Source organism: Lutzomyia longipalpis, chromosome 2 (assembly GCF_024334085.1).
Source record: "Lutzomyia longipalpis isolate SR_M1_2022 chromosome 2, ASM2433408v1".
NCBI lineage: Eukaryota > Metazoa > Arthropoda > Insecta > Diptera > Psychodidae > Lutzomyia > Lutzomyia longipalpis.
This window is the reverse complement of record NC_074708.1, coordinates 32,823,709-32,845,531: the sequence shown is the minus strand read 5'-3', so window position 1 is coordinate 32,845,531 and position 21,823 is coordinate 32,823,709. Positions and strand designations below refer to the sequence as shown.

The 21,823-nt window shown below is 35.4% G+C and overlaps 2 protein-coding genes across 4 annotated transcripts in view; both read left to right on the top strand.

Annotated features, from left to right (window-relative positions):
• The window catches only part of LOC129790123 (WD repeat-containing protein 19), an 829,031-nt gene that overhangs the window by 620,793 nt on the left and 186,415 nt on the right, over positions 1-21,823 (top strand). The window lies entirely within an intron of this gene.
• The window catches only part of LOC129790107 (serine/threonine-protein phosphatase 6 regulatory ankyrin repeat subunit A), a 31,054-nt gene that overhangs the window by 1,492 nt on the left and 7,739 nt on the right, over positions 1-21,823 (top strand). For all 3 annotated transcript variants that reach the window (XM_055827348.1, XM_055827347.1, XM_055827345.1), the window contains exons 2-9: positions 3,355-3,456; positions 11,137-11,238; positions 12,557-12,673; positions 16,330-16,422; positions 17,172-17,681; positions 19,054-19,356; positions 19,422-21,386; positions 21,448-21,654. In XM_055827348.1, the coding sequence (XP_055683323.1) occupies positions 3,355-3,456; positions 11,137-11,238; positions 12,557-12,673; positions 16,330-16,422; positions 17,172-17,681; positions 19,054-19,356; positions 19,422-21,386; positions 21,448-21,654 (3,399 nt within the window). The remainder of the gene's footprint in view (positions 1-3,354; positions 3,457-11,136; positions 11,239-12,556; positions 12,674-16,329; positions 16,423-17,171; positions 17,682-19,053; positions 19,357-19,421; positions 21,387-21,447; positions 21,655-21,823) is intronic.

Below are 21,823 nucleotides of genomic sequence, written 5' to 3'. Positions count from 1 at the left end.
AAAATAACAAAAAATACTTAAAATAATGTCAAACATAGAAAGAAAATGTCAAACGTTAAGAAAATAATTTCAAACTTGAAAAAAAAGCGTCAAATATTTGAAAAGAAATGTCAAGCCGTAAAAAAGAGACGTCAAACATTATAAAATAAATGTGAAACTTAACATCAAACGTTAAAAGAGAAATGTCAAGCCGTTATTTAATCTTCAAAATAAAAATTAGAATCTAAAAGCACCTCCTTGAAAATATTTCTAACTATGTAAGCCTCTGTCTACTCTATTTATGCTTATTTACACTGTTTTATTATTTATAAAAATTTTTATAAAATGTTTTTATTATTTTCAGTTTTAAATATTAAAATTTTGTTTGAATACCTTAAAGAATATTTTTCAATTTCTTTAAAAGAAATATCACATTTTCAAGCTTTTATTATTAAATTATTATTTTATTAAAAACTGGAAAAGCTTGTTATGGAAATAAATGTGGAGTTTTGTGTTTTTTTTTTGAAATTCTTTTTTATCTAATAAGTTCAAAAAAATACTTATTACCTATACCTTAAAAAACCTTTAGGTTTTATTCTCAAAATTAATGAAAATTGTTCACATACTTCAAAGCTTCTTTCCAAATATTTCATAAAAATATACCGAAAATAAAATTAGATAAATATCAGTAATTTATTAAACATTAAATCATAAAGCTCTTGACATAAAAAAATGACTTAATATCTCTCACTAACATCAAGAAGAGATAATTTTGTTTAAGTAATTATTTAATTTCCAAGGAAGCAAAAGCTCACAAATCTCTGTCTTGGCGAAAGAGAAAAAACCAACAAAGCTCAAAAGGAACAGTACGAGTAATCAATCTCCAAATGGGGCAATGAGGTGTCTAGAGGAGAGATTTGTAGTAAAAGTGAGAATAAACGGAAACACCCCGCCAAGGTCATACCTTTTTCGTGCGTAAGCTAATAATAAATAATCCAAGTGCAGCTTTTTTCCCTCAATGCTAAATCATTTGCAACTTCTGACATCCCACGAAAGATTTTCTTTTCATATTGTTAATAATTTTTCTTAGGCCTCTGACGCGAGGAAAAAAAATTGTAACATAGGTGTGTACGCAAAAAAAAAGTCATGCTAAGGACTTTTGTTGCATGATATAAAATGAATTGTAATTAAGTGTACTTATATAGAAAAGTTTTTTTTTATATATAATTAAATAACTTAATAACGTGTTTAATAGCACTTCTCATTGCATCCCGTCCTGCACTGAGGTAATTCTAGAGAAAAATAAATAATATCGAGAATAGGCGAAAAAGTTGCACCAAAATAAATCTTCCGCGTAATTAAATAAATACTCCCTTCCTGGGAATAACACGAAAATGTCAAATTCCTCGCACAAACGCCACACAGTGTAAAAATTCCTCTGATTTTGTAAATCAACATGATGGAGGTAGAATTAAACGTCTTCGGGGCTAGGCGGAAAAAAATCTGCACCTATATAGGGATTTTAATTGCAACACGTGACTTTTAGTTTATGCGGCCGTAATTGCGACAGTGAGCGTGTCTCGGAGCACACGACGGCCTATTTTTAAACGCACAAGAAAGTTACAACAATAACCCGCAATTCTTCCACATTTTTCTTATCACAAACATCTTCCAACAACTTTTACAAAGAAATATCAACCTTTATTGATTTACGGCTTGCACTTTTTTTTTCTAATCTCTCTGTTTGCATGATGTTTTTCCAGTAGTACAGTCTGTTTAAGAGGAGAGTAAGACCTATGAAGACTGCTCTTAAAATCAATAAAATTTAGGGAGCTTTTATTTATTCTAAGATATCCAGAATCTTCTCTAAAAATCTCAAATGCATTTTTTTTCTTTGTTAAAAACATATCAAAATATTCATTATTGTAGGTAATGTGAAAGCTTGAGAGCATAGAAAACCAAAGAAGCTGGAATTCTTGTTGGCACCTAACAATAAGACGCTATACTAAACCTGCGTTAAACGCACATTTTTTGAATATCAACTGACAGAGTTTTAAATTATTTCTTTATTTTTTTTATTAATGGAAAATCTATAAATGTTCTTTGTGTAATGGAAAGAATTCTTTACCTCATTACACATTTTATTCAAGACAATTTTTTTTGTACATTTTTTGCCATTTTTATGAGCTTATAACATACACATGTACGTAAGTTTCAATACTTTTCGAATTTTATCTATTCAAAATTTGTAAAATTGGCCTTAAATTGTAAGTTAAACAAAGGAGATAAACTCCATCCGGTGAGCTTCTAGAAGAGTAGCTTTTTTAAGGAAAACCTCAATCAATCTAGAGCTTAGGATGCTCTTTGCAACATCCTCTGTAACTGCGGAGGAGTTTTATTTTATTTATACAAATAATATGAATATAGACAAAAAAACGTTTTATTTGTGGTGTAAAATCGTGTATAATTTTTGCATTTCCTTCTGTGAAAGAGAAAATCATTAGATTATCTACATACATAGTTATACATATAACACGTTATGTATGATGGAATACCTATATGGTTTTCCTCACTCATGTTGCATTTAATGCGATGCCATTTGAACATTTGTTTAATGTGTAAAATATTGGCAATTTTTCAAGGCTAAAACTTCACACTATTGAGCTATAAAATTATTTGTTTTTCCATTATGTAATTTATGTAATCACCAAGATCTCAAATTATTAGCTTGTAAACCGTTTGAAAGAAAAATGCTAAAAGATTTGCAAGAGAAACTCCCATTGCAATCCTTCCAAGATTTTCCACACTCTGTTTATTTTTAGATTTTCTTTCACGTACTTTTCCTTAGAAATAAAGCTACACGCCCAAGGAAAATTTCTTTTTAGGAATCCTTTAAATAGGAAAATCTTAATTATAACACAAAAATTATTCGTGCCAGCTGAACATTACAACCCCTTAATGAGCTTTTTGTCTGAACGCTGTAAATTTAAATTTTGATTAAGACCATACATGGGTTTATTTAATTTTCCTCCTTTACCCAGGAGTAAAATTTTTACACGCATTCTCCGAGACCTTGGCTGGGATTTTTTTCTTTGGTGTGTCGAGACTTTTTCTTTTTGAAAATCAATAGAAAACGTAATTTTTTTTCACTCCAAAAAATCACAACCCCTAATGGCCACTTGTTTACGAGTGCCAATTGCAAAAAATGGGCTCAACCGAAATTTTTGTATCGATTGCGCCTCCATTGAGATTGCGTTCACTCCGCGCACGATGAAAATAAATCAAAAGGCCAAATTATTTCTGAATGCACACTGATTTTGCTATATATTTTCACGTTATAAATAATTTACATATTCTCTGTTTATATTTGCGTAGACGACTGGAATGACACCCCTCATGATGGCAGTCAAGGACAATCGTACGTCGATCTTGGACCGTTTGATCGATTTGGGTTCGGATGTTGGAGCCAGGAATAATGTGAGTTTATTTTTTCTTTAATTGTTCCTCCTCCTGTGAATGCATGCAAATGGTATCCAAACAGATTTATCAGCTGGCATAGATTTTTCTTCTTCTCGTTGCGCGAAGAAGGTGAAAGAAAAAAAAATCGTTGGCGTGAGGGACGTATAAAAAAGCAGCTCAATTGGGGGTTTCGCCTACGTCACTCTATGAGAAAAATATACTCCGTTCGTTTTAATATTAACTTTACGACACATTGACCCAGAAAGTCAATTACAATTACCTACTCCAACACCTTTCAGCTTTGGACATTCAGTCCGTTTGATTTAGAGACGGATGGCATCACCAACAACGCCAAATCCGCGACCTATCTAAAAGGGAGCTTTTTTCTTATGGGGGTGGACATGATCCTTCATTCAATATATACCTAAATGCCCAAAAGCTCCACAAAGCTATTGAAAGAATTAGAAATATATATTTTTAATAGACTTTTTTTCTCTTTACATTCGTTCCTTATTCTTTTTCGTCTTGACCAGCCTCGCCGGTATAGACCCTGACCTCAATTTCATGAACCCCCGCACCGAGCCAGTACACACACGAAAAGAAAGTCAGGAGGCATATCTTTGCTGTAAATCTCAAGACTGGCTTGACCGTCGATGGGGTGAGAATTAAAGTTGGGGAGGGAAATAATTTTCATAACTTCATTCAATTTCTCTCTACCCGTTTTACGTTCCGTCCATTCGCGCACACCGTCCGTAAACGGGGTGTTTAAAGAAAAAGTAAAACAGACCAATTCTTATGCGCCAGCGGTATGCTATCAACAATGGGATCTATGTGTTTAGAAATCTGAATCTCATCACCCCTAATACCTCCCCAAGAGTCCGCAATGTTTGAATGGACAAAGGGAAGTTTTGATGGAGTTTTTGCACTATGCTTGCATTTTATTTAAGTTTTAATCCTTTGTTTTTTAGTTATCTAGGAGATTGTATGGTAGGGTGTGTCGAAAAATGAAAATTTCGGAAATTTAAAAAAGTCGGGTGTGGAAAAGTTGTGGATGGAATAGTCATTTCCAAAAATACTTTTCCCGCGAAAAAATTTTGATGTTTAGCTCGGTAAATCCGCGATTGAAATTCGCGGGTTCGCGGATTATGACATTTTTTCGCGTTTTATGCATTTTTGAGCGTAATTCTTTACCGATTTCAACAAACTTGGTATCATATGAAAGATAATTAAATTTCTTACAACTTTGTCTAATACACCAAGTTAAAATTTTTAATATTTTGGCCGCCATCTTGAAAAAAGTGAAAAATTGGGCTAAAAATGGTTAATTTTTGCCTTTTACCTTTTTTTTTTTGGGGTGGTTTTAACCCAGATATGCAAAAGAACTTTTTTTTTTTAATTTTTATGAAGATTTTATCCATTTTCTTAAAACCAATATTCTTCAACTCTTTTATACACAAGAAATACCCAAAATTTTCCTTTAGATTAGATCCTTAATCCAGATCGACTGTGAGTGCATGAAAATATGACAAAAAGATTTAATCTTCAAAAAAATTTAAATTGTTTTTTTTTAGGTAAGAGTTTTTAGAACTATTCACTGTAAACTTACAAAAATTTAAAGTCAAATTTTGCATAAAGCTTAAAAATTCCAGAACATATAGATATTCAAATCCTTGGATTAATAAATTCTTGATTTTTCTTCAAATTCTTCTAAAACCGTTAAATAACTAAGGCTATTGTTCATTATTTTGCTAAATAATAGAATCACAAAGTTCACCAATTTATTTTTCAAATCATTATAAGAAATTGGTTAATTTTTATCTCATTTTTAAAAATATCTTTAATTCTGTTATTTAAATAAAATATTTCTGCTCAAACAGAGCAAAATTGTTAATAATTTCAAGCCTTCCGTGCTTAGAAAGTGACCACGTATTTGAATTGTCACAACACGAAGAATCAAACACATAAATTGATCAATTACAATAGAGCTCAACCTAATGAGCCAGCACCCCGAGTTCAGGAGTTAAGTAAAGGTGTTGTATTCGCGGAAATTATGATACATAGCATAGAAGAAGAAATGAGATTTCCATCAGTCGCAAGTTCTTCTGAATACATTATCATGATATTAACCCATATTTTACATTCATCACCCGGTGGATTTTCCACACATAGTCATCAAAATTTTTCATTTTCCACCCATTGTGGACATTTACAAAAAGAAAAACTCCAATGGGGCACACCAATTAAACATCGAATAAAATTTGATTAGATTCGTTTGTAATTAACCCCTTGAGGGACCCACCCCCCAACCCCCTTCAGGTGGTCAAAGAAAAGCTCACAGGGCGGAAAAAGTGACCCCCATAAAATTGTCTTCCATCAGTAAGGAAATTAATATGGAAAATATACATAAATACCAATAAATGGGAAGGTTACCGCCGTGTGTGACCTCCAAGGAGCTTTCACATAAAAAATCACTCCTGATAACGCAAAGGCCATCGCGAATGAGTTCACAGAGAGGGCTCCCTGCTTCTCATGTCCCGAGGTTCATGGAGAGAGGCACAAGCAGGAAAATTATATTGCACTCATTTTCAAATTAATTAACCTGGGCAGGTGAAGGTTAACCATTGCTGAAGCATCACACAGCGCGTGCTTCCTGATGATTGTTAAGGATTGAACTTGCATGTATGTTTTTTTTTGCTACGGAAGCAGGTGCCCAAGGGGATCTCTTCACATGTCTTCAGAATGTTAGGAATTTAAAGACGAAGATTTAGGATTAGATTATGTAGAAAATTTCTCAGTGAATTCTAAAGAGAAAAAAAATCAATAGAGAAATTAAAATAGTTCCTTGCACTCTATTTCCAGGAAACAAATTTATTCAGAATTTCTTAGAAAAGTATTTTAAAAAGCTTTAGAAAATAAGAATTTTGATTTTATTTCATTTTTGTAGGGGGTACAGAGGTCTTTAAAGTTAAACAAAAGTTAAGGAAAAGCTCAAAATATTTTATTTATCAAAAAGTCAGAGCAACATATAGATAAAGTTCTTTGGCAAAATCATGATTTTGAACTTTTGAATGAACATTCTTAAGACCTAGAAAAGTAAACTAAAAGTAACTCAATATTAGTCAGTATCTTAACAATTTTAATCACCTTCTCAAGAGTATAGACCTATATTTTACTGAAAATTTTCTTTTTAAAAGAAAATCATTTTTCTTCTAAACAAAAAACCGTCAAAATAATTTATTCTGTTTACAGTAAATAAATAAAATTCCTTTAATATACCCTAGTTTCACTACAAAAGAAAAAAAAGCTTTGCATTTCCTTTAATTAGTCTCCTCAATAGCCATATCGAATTCCTAACAAATAAGTCCTTATAGAATATTTTTGCAAAGAAAAAGAAACTCATTTATGTTAACCCCAAAAGACTCCTTAAGGGCGTAAGAATGTAATTTACTGGGGAACAAAAGTCCTCAAGATATTACTTCTTTTATTCTTAAGAAGTTGGAACTTTTCATTACGCACTTTTCCTTTGGATTTTCCCAATGAATCAGAGTGGTGGAAAAAAATTGAGAATGATTGTTGGCAACGTGAAAAATTTTCCAATTTATCGCTTGGTAATTTTTCACAAATCACCCGAGTACGCAAGAAAACATTAGACAAAGAAAGGGAGGCAAAAAAAGGCCCCCCAAAACATATTCTAACGATGGGAATCTACCACCACAGGTGAATTCCATTAACACCACGTGTTTGCGAATAGGGCTGTTCTAAATTCGATTTTAATTAGCTACCTACATATGGGGTCTTGTATGGAGGTTTTTTTTCGCTGAAAAATACTGCGAGGATGAATTTGCAAGTTTTTTTTTCTTTTGAAGTCTTACGGGGAGGGTGGTTTTAGCTGTGTTTCTTTCAGACACAGCTTTTGTGTACCGAGCAAAATCGAAAGTTGTCAGATCGGGCTCAAACTTGGGATGAGCACGAATTAGGGTCCCCACATTCCAAAAAACGTATGCGCCAAAAAATTTTTTTGTCCGGCCGGCCGTCCGTCCGGCCGTCCGGATTATAAACTTAAATTGCAAGAGAACGGTAATAGATAGAGACTTGCGGTAAACGGCAAAGTTTAAAAGTCGACTGGAAGACGTCAGATTATGATGTCAAATTTTACCCCCCACCCCCGCGTCCGCCATTTTGAATAACCTCAAAATTTTGTTTTGGCTATATCTCAGCCCCTGTAATAGCTAAAAATCTGAAATTTTTATATGTTGTAGGGGCCATCAAGAGCTTTCCAACGATACCTTATTTTCGAAAATCGGTCAAGCCGTTTAGTCAATATGGCCGCCACAATTTTTCATCGAAAATCGACCATAACTCGAAAACGGCTTGACCGATTTTGATCAACCCAGGCTCAAATGAAAGATCTCAACAAACCCTACAACTCTCTAGAACATCCGAAGTTTTAAAAGTGACCGCTAGGGGGCCAAAAATCAAAAACAAAATTTTCGATGAGTTTTCGATTAATATCTCGAAAACGCCATTATCGATTTGCTTCATTTTTTGATATGTTATAGCTGACCATATTATCTAGCTCCATGCCAAAAATGAAGAAAATCTATGTCTCCGTTCTCGAGATATAGCCTTCCAAAGTTGGCATGTCATATCTCGGGTTCTACAAGTCCGATTTTGATCAACTCAAGTGCAAATGAAAGGTTTCGTGAAGCCCTACAAATGTCTAGAACATTGCAACTTCGAAAAATGACCGCGAGAGGCGCTAAAGTCAAAATCAAAATTTTCGAAAATTTCGAACTCGAATATTTCGAAAATGCCATTATCGATTTACTTCATATTTTAATATATTATAGTTGAGGTTAAGACCTTTCCAACGATAGCTCAAACTCGAAAATCTATGGAGCCGTTCCCGAGATATGGCGTTTTAAAGATTTCTTGGGGGATGACTTTTCAACTTTTCCCGACTTTGCGCGTATTTAAATTAATTTACGCTCTAGTTTGCTCTCACAAAATTGGTACACTGAAAGAAACACAGCTCTCGTAAGCTTGGTCAGCTTACCAGTACATTTCTTCTTTCATTTCAATGAACTCAAACCCCCGTGCTGTTTGGTGGAAAATTTTCCTGGACAATATAAATTTTCTAGCCCTTCCGCAGCCCCACGATGGACGACATGGTGCTGTCTCCAATAAATTGTAACTTTTTAATTAGAATTCCCGCCATATCGTTGTAAATTCCATCAGAAAATACAACCTTTCAAGCTGAGAAAGTGTTTGACTTGATAGTATACCTCTCAAGCTGCGGTGTGGTCTTTTTTTTCCTTCTTCTCCTTGCCAACGCGAATGCAGGTGCATTTGAGAATGAAAAGTCTGGGTGTTGCGGAAATTGCATGTTTCTCTCCATGTGGTTCACCGATTTTCACGTAATAATTAGGCTAATGGTGTGGCCGGTACGTAAAGAAGGTGGGCCCAAGGAATCAGAAGGGATTTTCTGTGTAAATGGAAATTAGTTCAGTTGTACGAGTATGTTGGAAATCAATTTTATTAATTTGCAAAATGTAGAATCAATTTTTCCACATTATTCAATTTGTCTTCAACTCCACTTAACTGATTTATGACTTAAGAATAGCGATGAATATCTATTGTTTTTAGTTGAAAGTTTTAAAAACATTTTAAAGATATTGAGAATTAAAAAGGCTGGAGTCGTAAAGGAGAATAAAAATGATTGAAGATTATTTAATTTTGTTCAGATAATAATTTTTTTCTCAAACAAAAATTTAGATTTTCCTCTTAAAAATTCCTCGAACTTTCTTAATTACGTTTTAAAGAATTCTTAGGGGTTACTTTCAGTTTAATAACAAAATATTTTTAACCAATACATTCTTAAATTTTTTCATGCTTAAGAACTTGAAGAAAATTTAGTTTTCATTCTGCTTTGAATTTTCCACGATTACTCTAACAATGGGCCTAATTCAGCGACCAAGAAACCCTTGAAATCTTTGAATTTTGTACTGAAATTCCAAGATTTCAAACGAATTTCAAGGGTTTCTTGGTCGCTGAATAAGGCCCAATCTTTGGGTCTAAATTTTATATTTCATTGCCAGCTAAAATGTTATATACCTACTCTTAAAAAATTTTATCATAATAGAATTTTAAAGACTTTAATTGAGGAAAGCAGAAAAAGTTTTTTCTGTCAAAACTTTCAATTTATTTGTTTAACTATAGGGGAGGACGGGGTAATTTGGCCACTTTGGCGGTTTTTGGGATATATCAAGCAAGTATGGTAGTATGAAGAAAACTAAATAGCCCTATTTTGTAGGAAATTTTCCGGCCTACAACTTCCCCATATAACACTTTTCTCTATCTCGATGAGAAATGGGTGAATTTTCCATTCTCCTGGACCCTTAGCTTAGTGTCCAAATTACCCCGAGCACGGGTAATTTGGACACTTTGGCGCACAAATTATTAAACATGAAAATTTTTGGACAATAAAAAAATTTTATTTTTTCGATTATTTTTTTGGAAGATAGGATATTTATCTAAGATTCATTTCCAGTAATTTGCCAGATAAAAATATTTAACAGAGCCTCAAACTTTAACATTTTCTGAACCATAAACGGGCAAAGTCTAAAAAAGGCCATTTTTCAAATTATCGTAAATTTCTTTTTTTAGATAAAATTTTTTATCCTACTTTGCTTATAATCTGTAAGAAAACATTAAAAGGCACAACCACAATAAATATCTTAAATGTGCGTCGGAAAATGTGCCGGAAAAACTCAAGTGGCCAAATTACCCCAGTCCAATTTTCCGGATAAAACCATTTCCACAGGAAAATCTGTTTGCGATATCGGAAAATGGATGTCACTATCGTGTTTATGATGGATCAATGACCCTTAATGGCTTAAAAGTTAATTTTTAAGTGTTAAAAATTTTTCGAAAATGACGAATTTCCAAAATGCCAAAAGCACTTGAAAATGCGAAAAAATGATTTTTATCAAATAAAAGAAAATCTAATGATCGGATTTTCCTCAAACTTGGTACGATTGATTATCTCTATGGGGAGTATAAACTGTGGAGAAATGGATTTTCTAGCATTTACCATACTTGAGATATTCCCATTAATGACTGCCAAAGTGGCCAAATTACCCCGTCTTCCCCTATGTACATTAAAGCTCTGTACCTCTCAATTAATTTTTTAATAGAAATTTAAATTCTAAAGTTATTTTTAAATAAATTATTTTAATTTAATTTGCATTTAATATCTTAATCCATATAAATTTATAAAGCTCGTGCTTAGGAAGAATTATGAATTTTCTAATTTATGAATTTCCGATGAAGTCACTTTTGTGCAATATACATAAAACATCAAACTAAAAGCTCCTACTTAGTAAGTCATCAAACAACTTGTCAACCATCCGTGCAACTCGGATTTTCAACATAGGGGCTACCCCATTTTATCATCGCTCAATCTCATTAAAATTTAATGCTGCCTGTTGTAATGTGAATTGTCACACATTTTGTTGAAGCTGTTGAAGCGACACAAACACTTTACTAATTAAATAATGACACAGTGTCACGATAATGGGCAATTTTAATCATTTTTTTATATTGCGAAGCATTAATTACAGCGTCCTCTCCGCAGGATTTGCGTGCAAATATCTCCTCGTTCTATTTTTTCTCATTCTCTTTATGTCTCTTCCACAGGATAATTACAATGTTCTGCATATTGCTGCCATGTATTCACGAGAAGATGTTGTTAAATTGCTACTCAATAAACGAGGAGTGGATCCTTTTTCAACGGGAGGGGTAAGTCTTTATTTCTCTATTCTTTTATTAAAATTTCTTTGTACCTCCGTGTGAGCTAAAGAACGTTAGCCAAGGAATTTTCTTGAGCTTTGCTTGAAAAACAATAGAAAAAAATGAAATGAAAATCCACCAGCAGACAACACATACTATTTAAGATTTAGTCAAAGTGTATGAAAGATATATTTGCTAACAACGCGTGACACCTTAGTAACACCCCAGAGGTTTTACTTATTTATTCGATAATGATAAGATTTTTGACCTATTTTTACGATTTTCTTGGTGTGACTCCCGTTTTTTGTGATGCACAATCGCGGAATTCATAAACTCCAAATTGTCTCGTGAAGGATTTCGATGGATTTATGAGGACTTTTAAGGCAAAATACATTCTCTCCATGACACTTAATATTCGCAGAGTAAACAATATTGTGTGGAGGAGTTATATATGCAAAACTATGTTGGAGCTTTATGTAGTAAATGGAAATTTTTTTTGCGAAGAAGTTGACTCTATGTATTCACACGTGTTGGCATATCTCTGTCAATAAACAACACCTCTGCACACACCATGATTTCTGCTATATATTTAGTTGATTTCTTGCATTCTAAACGCACAAACAACGAAAGCTCGCTCTCTGTGGAAAGATTTTTCTATCAAGTTGAGGTTGGTTTTTTTCCAAATAACCAAAAATCGTTCGTTTTTCGTTAAATTTGAATTTAAAAAAGGATTTTGACATGAATTTTGACGTAAATTTACACCCGAGAATAGCCGAATGTTGTCGAAGTTAATCGATTGCATTTAATTACAGTTAAATTGACAATAAATTATTGTTTTGTGTCCCATTTGAATTCAACTAATTCGTTTTTTCTTCTTGCTGCGAAAAACGAAAAATTAAAGTTATTAAAAATAATTTTAACTTGATGGAACATTTCAAATTCATAAAGTAACTGTGAAAGAAAAACATTCTCATTGTAAAGCTTTTGAAGAAAATTTCAGAGTTCGTTTTAAAGCTGTAACCCCTTTTTACTTTCATTCCTTCCGCTCATTTTATTTACGGAAGCCAATCAACCTCATTTAGCGATATTCCTTCGAAAACATTATTCCACATTAAGTCATTAAATTGCGCATTGTATGAGTATGTTCACAAAGAAACGATAAATTATTATTTCTTCCTTCAATGTCAGAGAGTCATAAAATTGCCATCAATGTTTATTGCGTAATCAGTGAGGATCTCCCAAAATTGCAGAAAACAATTTGTCACAAAAAATCCTTAATTATATCACCCCTAAATCAATGTTTTCTCTCTTGTTATGACCGCAACAGTCCCGCCAACAAACTCCTGTACATTTGGTGGCCAGCCGACAGACGGGTACAGCGACCAGTATCCTAAGGGCCTTGCTGGCTGCAGCTGGAAAGGATATCCGATTGAAAGCTGACGGAGTGAGTCCTTTTCACTATATTACGCTATTTATGTACATATATATGCTAAATATGGAGCGAGTGCTTTCTCTCTTTGGTCTCTGCCCTCGGAAGTTTACCAAACAATGGGGGGTGGGAGAGACAGAATTGCGTGCATTGCTACACTTTCGACTTTACAGAATAATTCCTGATTTTGTATTTTAACGTTGGGACTATATATAGGGAATAAAAGTAGACAAAGAAGGGTGTTTGGTGGCTTCGAAAATGTTTGTTTATCATTCTCTGAGAAATAGGAATTAAAATGGGAAGAGAATAAAGAAATAGAAAAATAATTTTGTTTTAGCTGTTAAAATATTTTTTATTCAGAGCTTTTATGAGAAATTTTACTTCTTGGAACACTAATTTCTTTTCTAATTTCCTTTTGATAAAATCAGAGATAAAATCTTTAAATACCTTTTAAAAAATCTAGGCTGTGGTAAGAATTCTTAATTGACAATAACCTTTATAATATGCAATTCGAAATTGTTCAAACTCCAAGGATATTTATTGAAAGCTCAAAAAAGCTCATAATTTATAATCTTTCTCCTAATAAAAAAATGGAGTAAAATTTAATTTAAATCGTTTTCAAAATTTTAACTTAATTACTTTAAGAGAAACTTCAATTTAAAAGTTTCAGTTTGAATATTTTCAATTCATTTTTGAAGCTTTTGTGAAGCTTCAGAATGAATTTAATATTAAAACGAATAACAAAGTTCGAACAGAGAATTAAAATATTTTTTAAATTAAATATTAAAACATAAAACATAAGAAAACATAATTCGTTAAATAAGAAAAACAAAAAACTTCAAAATGGAGTTAAAACTTATGCACAGAAGCAAATAGAGCGAAACACAAAAGCTCCCTATAAACATACATATATTGTCCCAAAGTCGCGAATTGGTTTTATTTTATTGCATATTTCAACGCTCATGTATTGAATACCGATGGATTGGGTACGCTCTGTATTGGATTTTTACATAACATTGAATGATAAATTGCTATAAAATAAAATAAAGTGAATTTTATGCTGGGAAGGGCAGCGCGCAACTCCCGCACCCACTGCCAAAACTTTTCCTTGGCAATTTCAATAATTGTCCGGGATTTTCCACAAAACACGGGGCGCCCCCCTCTATAGATGAGCTTCGGCACGACATAATCAGAGTTGAGTAAAGATTTGATTAACGTGAGTAAGTTCACACGAAAGTGCACAATAAACACACCCCGGAGGTGGAAATTGAGGTCTTGTTTGCGAAAAATCATACCCACCATGGGCAGCTACAGACGGGGGCTGCCACGGGGGGCTGAGGCATGCAGTAGAGCGCACGATTGAGCTTTTCCCGAAGAGCGCTTTCACCCCATAACATGGAGCCCGCCACGGATAAATTCCAAAGGAACTTATCAATTCGCTAATAATTTTTGTGAGTTAGATCAATACTTGTAGCTCCCATCAATTTCTTGTGCGATGAATCAACAATTTTATGCTATGCGATATTCTCCATCTCGCTCACACCGAAACATATTACTTATATATATTTGAAATCAGTAAATATTATGACGAAAAAATTCTGTGCCATTGCATATTTGGGGGTGGCACGAAACCGCAACTTCTTTGCGATGGCTTCGTGAGGGGCCGGATCAGTTAGGGGAGGTGTGGGTGGCGAAAATGAAAAGAAAAAGAAACGTAATAATAGAACTTATAATACAAATGCAATCGTTTGTAAAATTACGAGACGATTTTTGGATAGAAGTAGTTGCGCATTATTAGCTCGGGGTGATGTTTTTGACAAGGCACTGATATTGCAATCAACAAAAATTGGGATTATTTGTTTATTTTTATTTTTTGTATCAACATAACATTTTCTTGTGAAAGAATGTTGTTCTAATAAACAATAATACAGGGTTTGGTAATTTCTTGATGAGTTTGCTCAAGTTATTCGTTCTTGTCTTATAATTACGAACGTAGATTTCTTGGCGAAGCTTTCTGTCCTCGAAAATGAATTAAGACGCTCGTCTTGACATATTCATAGAAAGAGCAGAAAGCCTTTCAAAGGATTTCTATCTCTCAGCTATATGATTTATATTTATTTAACAATAGGGGAGGGCGGGGCTAATAAAGTCACTTAAGGGTTTAGAAAAAGCCTAAAATATCATATTTCCTAGCTAGATAGAACAAAATGATCTGAGAAAGAGTTGTAGGGCAGTAAATTTCCTAAAGAAATGAGCTACACATTTCGCTTTATCCATTTGGGAAATATGATATTTTGAGCTTTTTCTAAACCCTTAAGTGACTTTTTTAACCCCGGTCTCCCCTATTGTAAATTAATTCTTTTCTAGAACAAAAGAAAATGTTTTAGAATGCAATTAGTCCTATATTTAAAGCTTCTATTTGAAATAAAATAGGCTAATGGAAGCAATTAAAGTGAATAGGTTTAGCATAAAATACAACGTTTTTTTTTAGATTTGATTAAAATGATTAAAATAAAAAGAAACATGATAAAATTATTTACCAAAAAATTGGAAATTATTTGGGAAAAAATGATTTATTTATTAATCAATTCTTTTTATCTGTTGATCAATTGATTTATCAAGTTGCTTATTTAAAAAAAAATCCGAGTTCAAACTCTTATTAGAATTTTATTCGGTAAGACTTTTCCCAAATTTGACAAACTGGGATTTTCCAAAACTTGTTAAAGAATTTAAAAAAAAGTACCTACCAACTAGTTTTTTTAAAATCAATAATTTGAATAATCAATTGATCAATTTTTAAATTAATTAATGAATAAATCAATTATTTTTGCAAATTAAATTGAATTTTTGGGCTATGTTGTTGTAAGTTCTATCCGTTCTATCAATGTACTTTATCTCAGTTTTATCGATTTTTGAAAGTTTGAAAATTAAAGACCTTTTAAAAATTTCTAATGGTCCTTGTAAAAAAAATTAAATATATTAAAAGAAAACTATAAATTCTCCCACTTTGGGAATCAATGGAATCAATGCCAAATCATCATGAGGGTTTGGTTTACCTTGGTATTTTCGATTTGGGTGTTTTTGGGAAAAGCTCTCGCAGAGTCGATCACTAGGCGACGAATGATAAACAAATGGATTATTTATAGGCATTTTATTGTGCATTTAGAGTGGAGTATTATAGATGATGGTAGGAGATATGCTAAACAACCCTTTGAGAGCGCGGGGACCCTGAACAGATTCACGCGCCCTGAATCAATCAGTTGGAAAGCTCACAAAAATCAGTGTAAAGATGGATGTGGAACACCGAAGACATGTCCTCTTACGCGGAGAAACAGAAATTTTGGCGCGCTGCCCGGGCAGAGAAGGCACGGCTGAGGGAGGCGGCGGCTAAGCAGGCCGAAACGGCCGCCACGAGCCCCGATCGCGTAGCACCCCTCGTGGTCATTGATCGCCTTGCACCCATACCGGATGATAGTGTTCAGTTGATTAAGGAGGAAATTTCGAATTTGGGGGAAATTCTGCCGAATGCAGGAATAGGTCCGGGGCAGATTAGTGGGAGGATCGCCACGAAGCACTCACTCCAAAAGCTCGCAAATCGCTTTGCGGAGATAAAGCGCAAACGTGATGCTACATCGTGGACATCGGTAATTCGTAATGCTCTTGATTTGCAGAAAGGGAAGGTGCCTCTACTCCTCGCCGTGGAGGCTGGCAATCAGTCCATGTGCAGGGAATTGCTGTCTGCCCAAACTGCTGAACAGCTAAAGGTGAGTATTCTCATGAGCTTTTAGAGCTTCCTATTCCTTTTTATTTTATCCCTCCTCAATTAATTCGATTTTATTGACACTCATCACGAAAAATATATTCACAAAAAAAAAATCTTAAAAAAAAAGCTTCGCGGAAATTCCCATAATGACTTGTAGGCCGTTGAAAGTTCACAACGAGTTGTGAGGATGAGGGAGCTTTCAGCGCGCTGGCAAATTTTCGACTTCCAATGTAAACAGACCATAGAAACGGATTTTCCTGACCTAAAGACATGATGTAATGCGATAGTAAAATCGATTTACACTTCCCATGGAGAGAAAATACAAAATATAATTACTTTTGTTGAAAGTAAATGCCACAACAAGCAATTCCGGGGTGGTGGTGAGAAAGTTTTGTGAAAGCTCTCAAAGTGTAAGATATTTCCTTGAAAGAATTTATCAAAGTAATTTGAGAAATTTCACTGCGAAAAGTCTCATTAATTCCTCAAAGTCCCCCCACCCACACAACCCCCCCGATTCGTATAATGAAATTGTTGTGTGTTCAAAGTTGCAAATTGTGGTTGTTTGTGGAATTTAGACTTCATTGAATGTTTCCTCCGAGAAGTGTTTTTCCACCCTCATCGATATTTTCACGTGTTGCAGACCCACCCACCCCTTCTTTTTTTTTTATTTCTTCTCGAAGGAGGCTTTTACCCTCTCACGGATCTAGAGCCAATTAAAATAATCACACACCTGATTTACCTCTAAACTAGGCAACGACGGCGAATGGCGACACTGCCCTGCACTTGGCGGCAAGACGACGCGATGTCGACATGGTCCGTATCCTCGTGGACTACGGGACGAATGTGGACACCCGCAATGGTGATGGGCAGACAGCGCTGCACATTGCAGCTGCGGAAGGTGATGAAGCCCTCGTGAAGTACTTCTACGGCGTACGGGCCTCGGCATCGATTACCGACAATCAGGACCGAACTCCCATGCATCTGGCAGCAGAGTATGGGCACGCCAATATAATTGAAATTCTAGCAGATAAATTCCGAGCAAGTATCTACGAGCGCACAAAGGATGGCAGCACGCTCATGCACATAGCTTCGCTCAATGGGCATGCTGAGTGTGCAACAATGCTGTTCAAGAAGGGCGTCTACCTGCACATGCCAAACAAGAATGGTGCCAGGAGTATTCACACGGCAGCTCGCTACGGGCACGTGGGGATCATTAACACACTTCTCCAGAAGGGAGAGAAAGTTGATGTAACAACCAATGTAAGTTTATTATACATTCAGAGTTTTTAATTCCTGCTTAAGCTGCTCTGAAATCAGGCCTAGATCAGACGTAACTATACAGATTGGTTAAAAATCAGGCTTCATTAAGATCCAGGATTAGCCTAAATATCTTGAAGATTTAGCCAAAGAATTCTCCTTAAACAGAATCCTTTTATCCTGCCTTAGCTGTCCAGAATATCAGGCCTAGATCAGTCGTAACTATAACCAGCTTGATCAAAAATAATTTCAATAGAGATCTAGAATTTTAATTACATACTGAAAATATTTTGGATAATTAGCAAAATAATACTTCTTAACCAGATCCTTTGTTTTGCGGAAGCCGCTTTGAAATCAGGCCTAGATCAGTCGTAATTGCAACTGTAACAAGCTCGATTAAAAATTATTCTAAAATAGATCTAGAACTTAATTTAATTTATAGAACATCTCAAGTGTTCAGCTAAAGAATCGTACTCAATTAGAATTCTTTTATTCTACTTAAAAGTTTAAGACCTGCACTGAAATGAGATCAGTCGTAACTGTAATCAGCTTGATCAAAAGTTTATCCAAAAAGAGATCCGAAATTGAATGTAATTAGTAGAACTTCTCAAATTTCTAGCTTAAGAATTCTTCTGATGTTGTATCCGGTTAAATCTGTTCTGCAACTAGGCCTAGAGACAAGGGGCCTAGATTAATTTCAAAAGATATCTAAAACGTAATTTAATTTATAGAACATATAAAATGTTCAGCTAAAGAATCCTTCTCAATCAGAATTCGTTTCATCTACTTAAGAGCTGCTCTGAAATCAGGCCTAAATCCGGCGTAACTATATAGATTGGCTATTGGTCAAAAACTAGTCTCCATAATGATCTATAATTTGCTTAAATATCTTGAATTAGAAAAACAATTCTCCTTAAACAGAATCATTTTATCCTGCCTTAGCTGTCCTGAATATACGGCCAAGATCAGTCGTAATCGTAACTGTAACAAGTTTAATTAAAAATTATTCTAAAATAGATCTAGAACTCAATTTAATTGCCAGAACGTCTCAATTATTCAGATAAAGAATCTTCTAAAGCTGAATTCTTTTGATCTACTTAAGATCTTAAGAGCTGCTCTGGAATCAGGCATTGATCAGACGTAACTGAAACTAGATTTATCAAGAAAAAAGTCTCAAATATAATTTAAAATTTATTTTATTCATCAAAACATCTTTAATGATTAGCTAAATCTTCTGTTTCTCTGAATTGAGACCTAGGTCTTTACTGATTATTTTTGCAGCTAATACCGTTTACAAAAACCAACTGAAACGCCTTTAAGTAACTAACTCATTGCTAGAGAAGTATAATAATTGTAAATCAATCTCCTCTTTTAGGACAATTACACAGCTCTGCATATTGCGGTTGAGTCTGCGAAACCAGCTGTTGTAGAAACCCTCCTGGGCTACGGAGCTGAAGTTCACGTCTGCGGAGGTCGTTTAAGGGAAACTCCTTTGCATATTGCAGCCAGAGTAAAGGATGGAGATAGGTGTGCACTGATGCTGCTGAAATCCGGTGCTGCTCCCAATCAAACAACCGACGATGGTCAGACTCCAGTTCACGTAGCAGCGAAGCATGGAAACCTGGGAGCTTTGATGTTTCTCCTGGAGGATGGAGGAGATCCTCTGTACAAATCCCTTGTAAGACGAATTGAAATATTTTAAAATTTTGACCAAAGAATAATAAAACCTTTGATTTTTCATAGACTGGAGACACTCCTCTTCATCTAGCCTGTCGAAACTGCCATCCAATGATCGTGCAACACCTTATTGAGAATGTTAAGGAGAAACATGGTGCTGAGACAGCAACAAACTACATAAATTCCGTCAATGAAGACGGTGCCACTGCCCTGCACTACATCTGCCATGTACTGAAGGAGGAGGTAAAGATTCCACAGTCCGATAAGGAGATTGTTCGACTGTTACTGGAGAACGGAGCTGATGTGGGCCTCGTAACAAAGTCTGCCAATGAAACAGCCTTCCATTACTGCGCTATAGCAGGCAATAATGATGTCCTGAGTGAGATGATTAGTCACATGTCACCCACAGACATCTCAAAAGCTCTCAACAAACAATCATCTGTGGGGTGGACTCCGCTCCTAATTGCCTCCCATCGAGGGCATATGGAGTTGGTTAATAATCTCCTAGCCAATCATGCTCGAGTTGATGTTTTTGACATTGAAGGTCGTTCCGCGTTGCACTTAGCTGCCGAACGAGGGTATGAGCAAGTTTGCGATGCTCTCCTAACAAATAAAGCCTTCATCAATTCCAAATCCCGCGTTGGTCGAACAGCTCTTCATCTTGCCGCCATGAATGGGTTTACGCACCTCGTGAAGTTCCTCATTAGAGACCACAATGCAGTAATTGATATTCTAACTCTCCGGAAGCAAACTCCGCTGCATCTGGCAGCAGGAAATGGACAAATTGAAGTGTGTAAACTGCTGCTTGAACTTGGAGCGAATATTGATGCAACTGATGATTTAGGGCAGAAACCAATCCATGTAGCAGCTCAGAATAACTTCTCCGAAGTGGCCAAACTCTTTCTGCAGGCGCATCCGAGTCTCGTGAATGCAACGAGTAAAGATGGGAACACGTGCGCTCATATAGCTGCCATTCAGGGATCAGTTAAAGTGATAGAGGAACTCATGAAGTTTGACCGTCAGGGTGTTATTGGGGCAAGGAATAAGATTACCGATGCTACGCCTCTTCAGCTAGCAGCTGAGGGTGGGCATGCAGACGTTGTAAAGGCTCTTGTGAGAGCAGGTGGGTCGTGTACGGATGAAAATAAGGCAGGCTTCACGGCTGTGCATTTGGCAGCTCAGAATGGTCACGGACAGGTGTTGGATGTTATGCGGAGTTCCAACACATTGAGGATATCAAGCAAAAAGCTCGGTTTGACACCACTTCACGTTGCTGCTTTCTACGGGCAACAGGATACAGTTCGGGAGCTTCTGCTAAATGTACCAGCAACAGTAAAATCTGACCCACCTAGTGGAAATTCTCTTGTGCCTGAATTGGGAACTGAATCCGGGATGACACCATTGCACTTAGCTTCATATTCGGGCAATGAGAATGTTGTGCGTTTACTGCTGAATTCAGCAGGAGTTCAGGTTGATGCTGCTACAACGGAAAATGGCTACAATGCCTTGCATTTAGCATGCTTTGGTGGTCATATGAGTGTTGTAGGACTCCTACTGAGTCGTAGTGCTGAACTGCTACAGAGTACAGATCGGCATGGAAGAACAGGCCTCCATATTGCCTCAATGAATGGCCGATATCAGATGGTTGAGGTTCTACTTGGGCAGGGTGCTGAAATTAATGTGAATGACAAAAATGGTTGGTCACCCCTTCACAATGCTGCCAAGGCTGGTCATTTGGATGTTGTGCGGTTGCTTTGCGAATCCGGAGCTTCCCCAAAAAATGAAACAAACTACGGCTGTGCACCAATCTGGTTTGCTGCATCTGAAGGGCACAACGATGTTCTGAAGTATCTGATGCACAAAGAGCACGATACCTACTCCCTCATGGAAGATAAGAGATTTGTCTTCAATCTAATGGTTGTTTCCAAGTCGAACAATCACAAGTCCATTGAGGAGTTTGTACTGGTTTCACCAGCTCCAGTAGACACAGCCGCCAAACTGTCCAACATCTACATTAATTTGTCGACAAAGGTTAGTTGATCAGATTTTTTTTTTAGTTTAAATTTGTTTAATAAATTTGGTATTTTTGTAGGAAAAAGAGAGAGCAAAAGACTTAATAGCAGCTGGAAAGCAATGTGAAGCTATGGCAACGGAACTCCTAGCCTTAGCAGCTGGAGCTGATAGTGCTGGTAAAATTTTAACTGCCATCGATCGCAGGAATGTGGAGTTCCTCGATGTTCTCATTGAGAATGAACAGAAGGAAGTGATAGCTCATACTGTTGTCCAGAGATATCTTCAGGTAAAAGATAGGTAAATGTAGGAAGCTCACCTGTAAGTTGTTGTAGCAACACTCTTAGTTTTAATTATGCTTCATTGAAGTTAGAATTCTTAAGAAGTTTTTTTTTGTTTTGAAGATTCTAGAAAACTCGAATAGTTCAATCAGTTTTAATAAGCTCAGAGCAGACTAG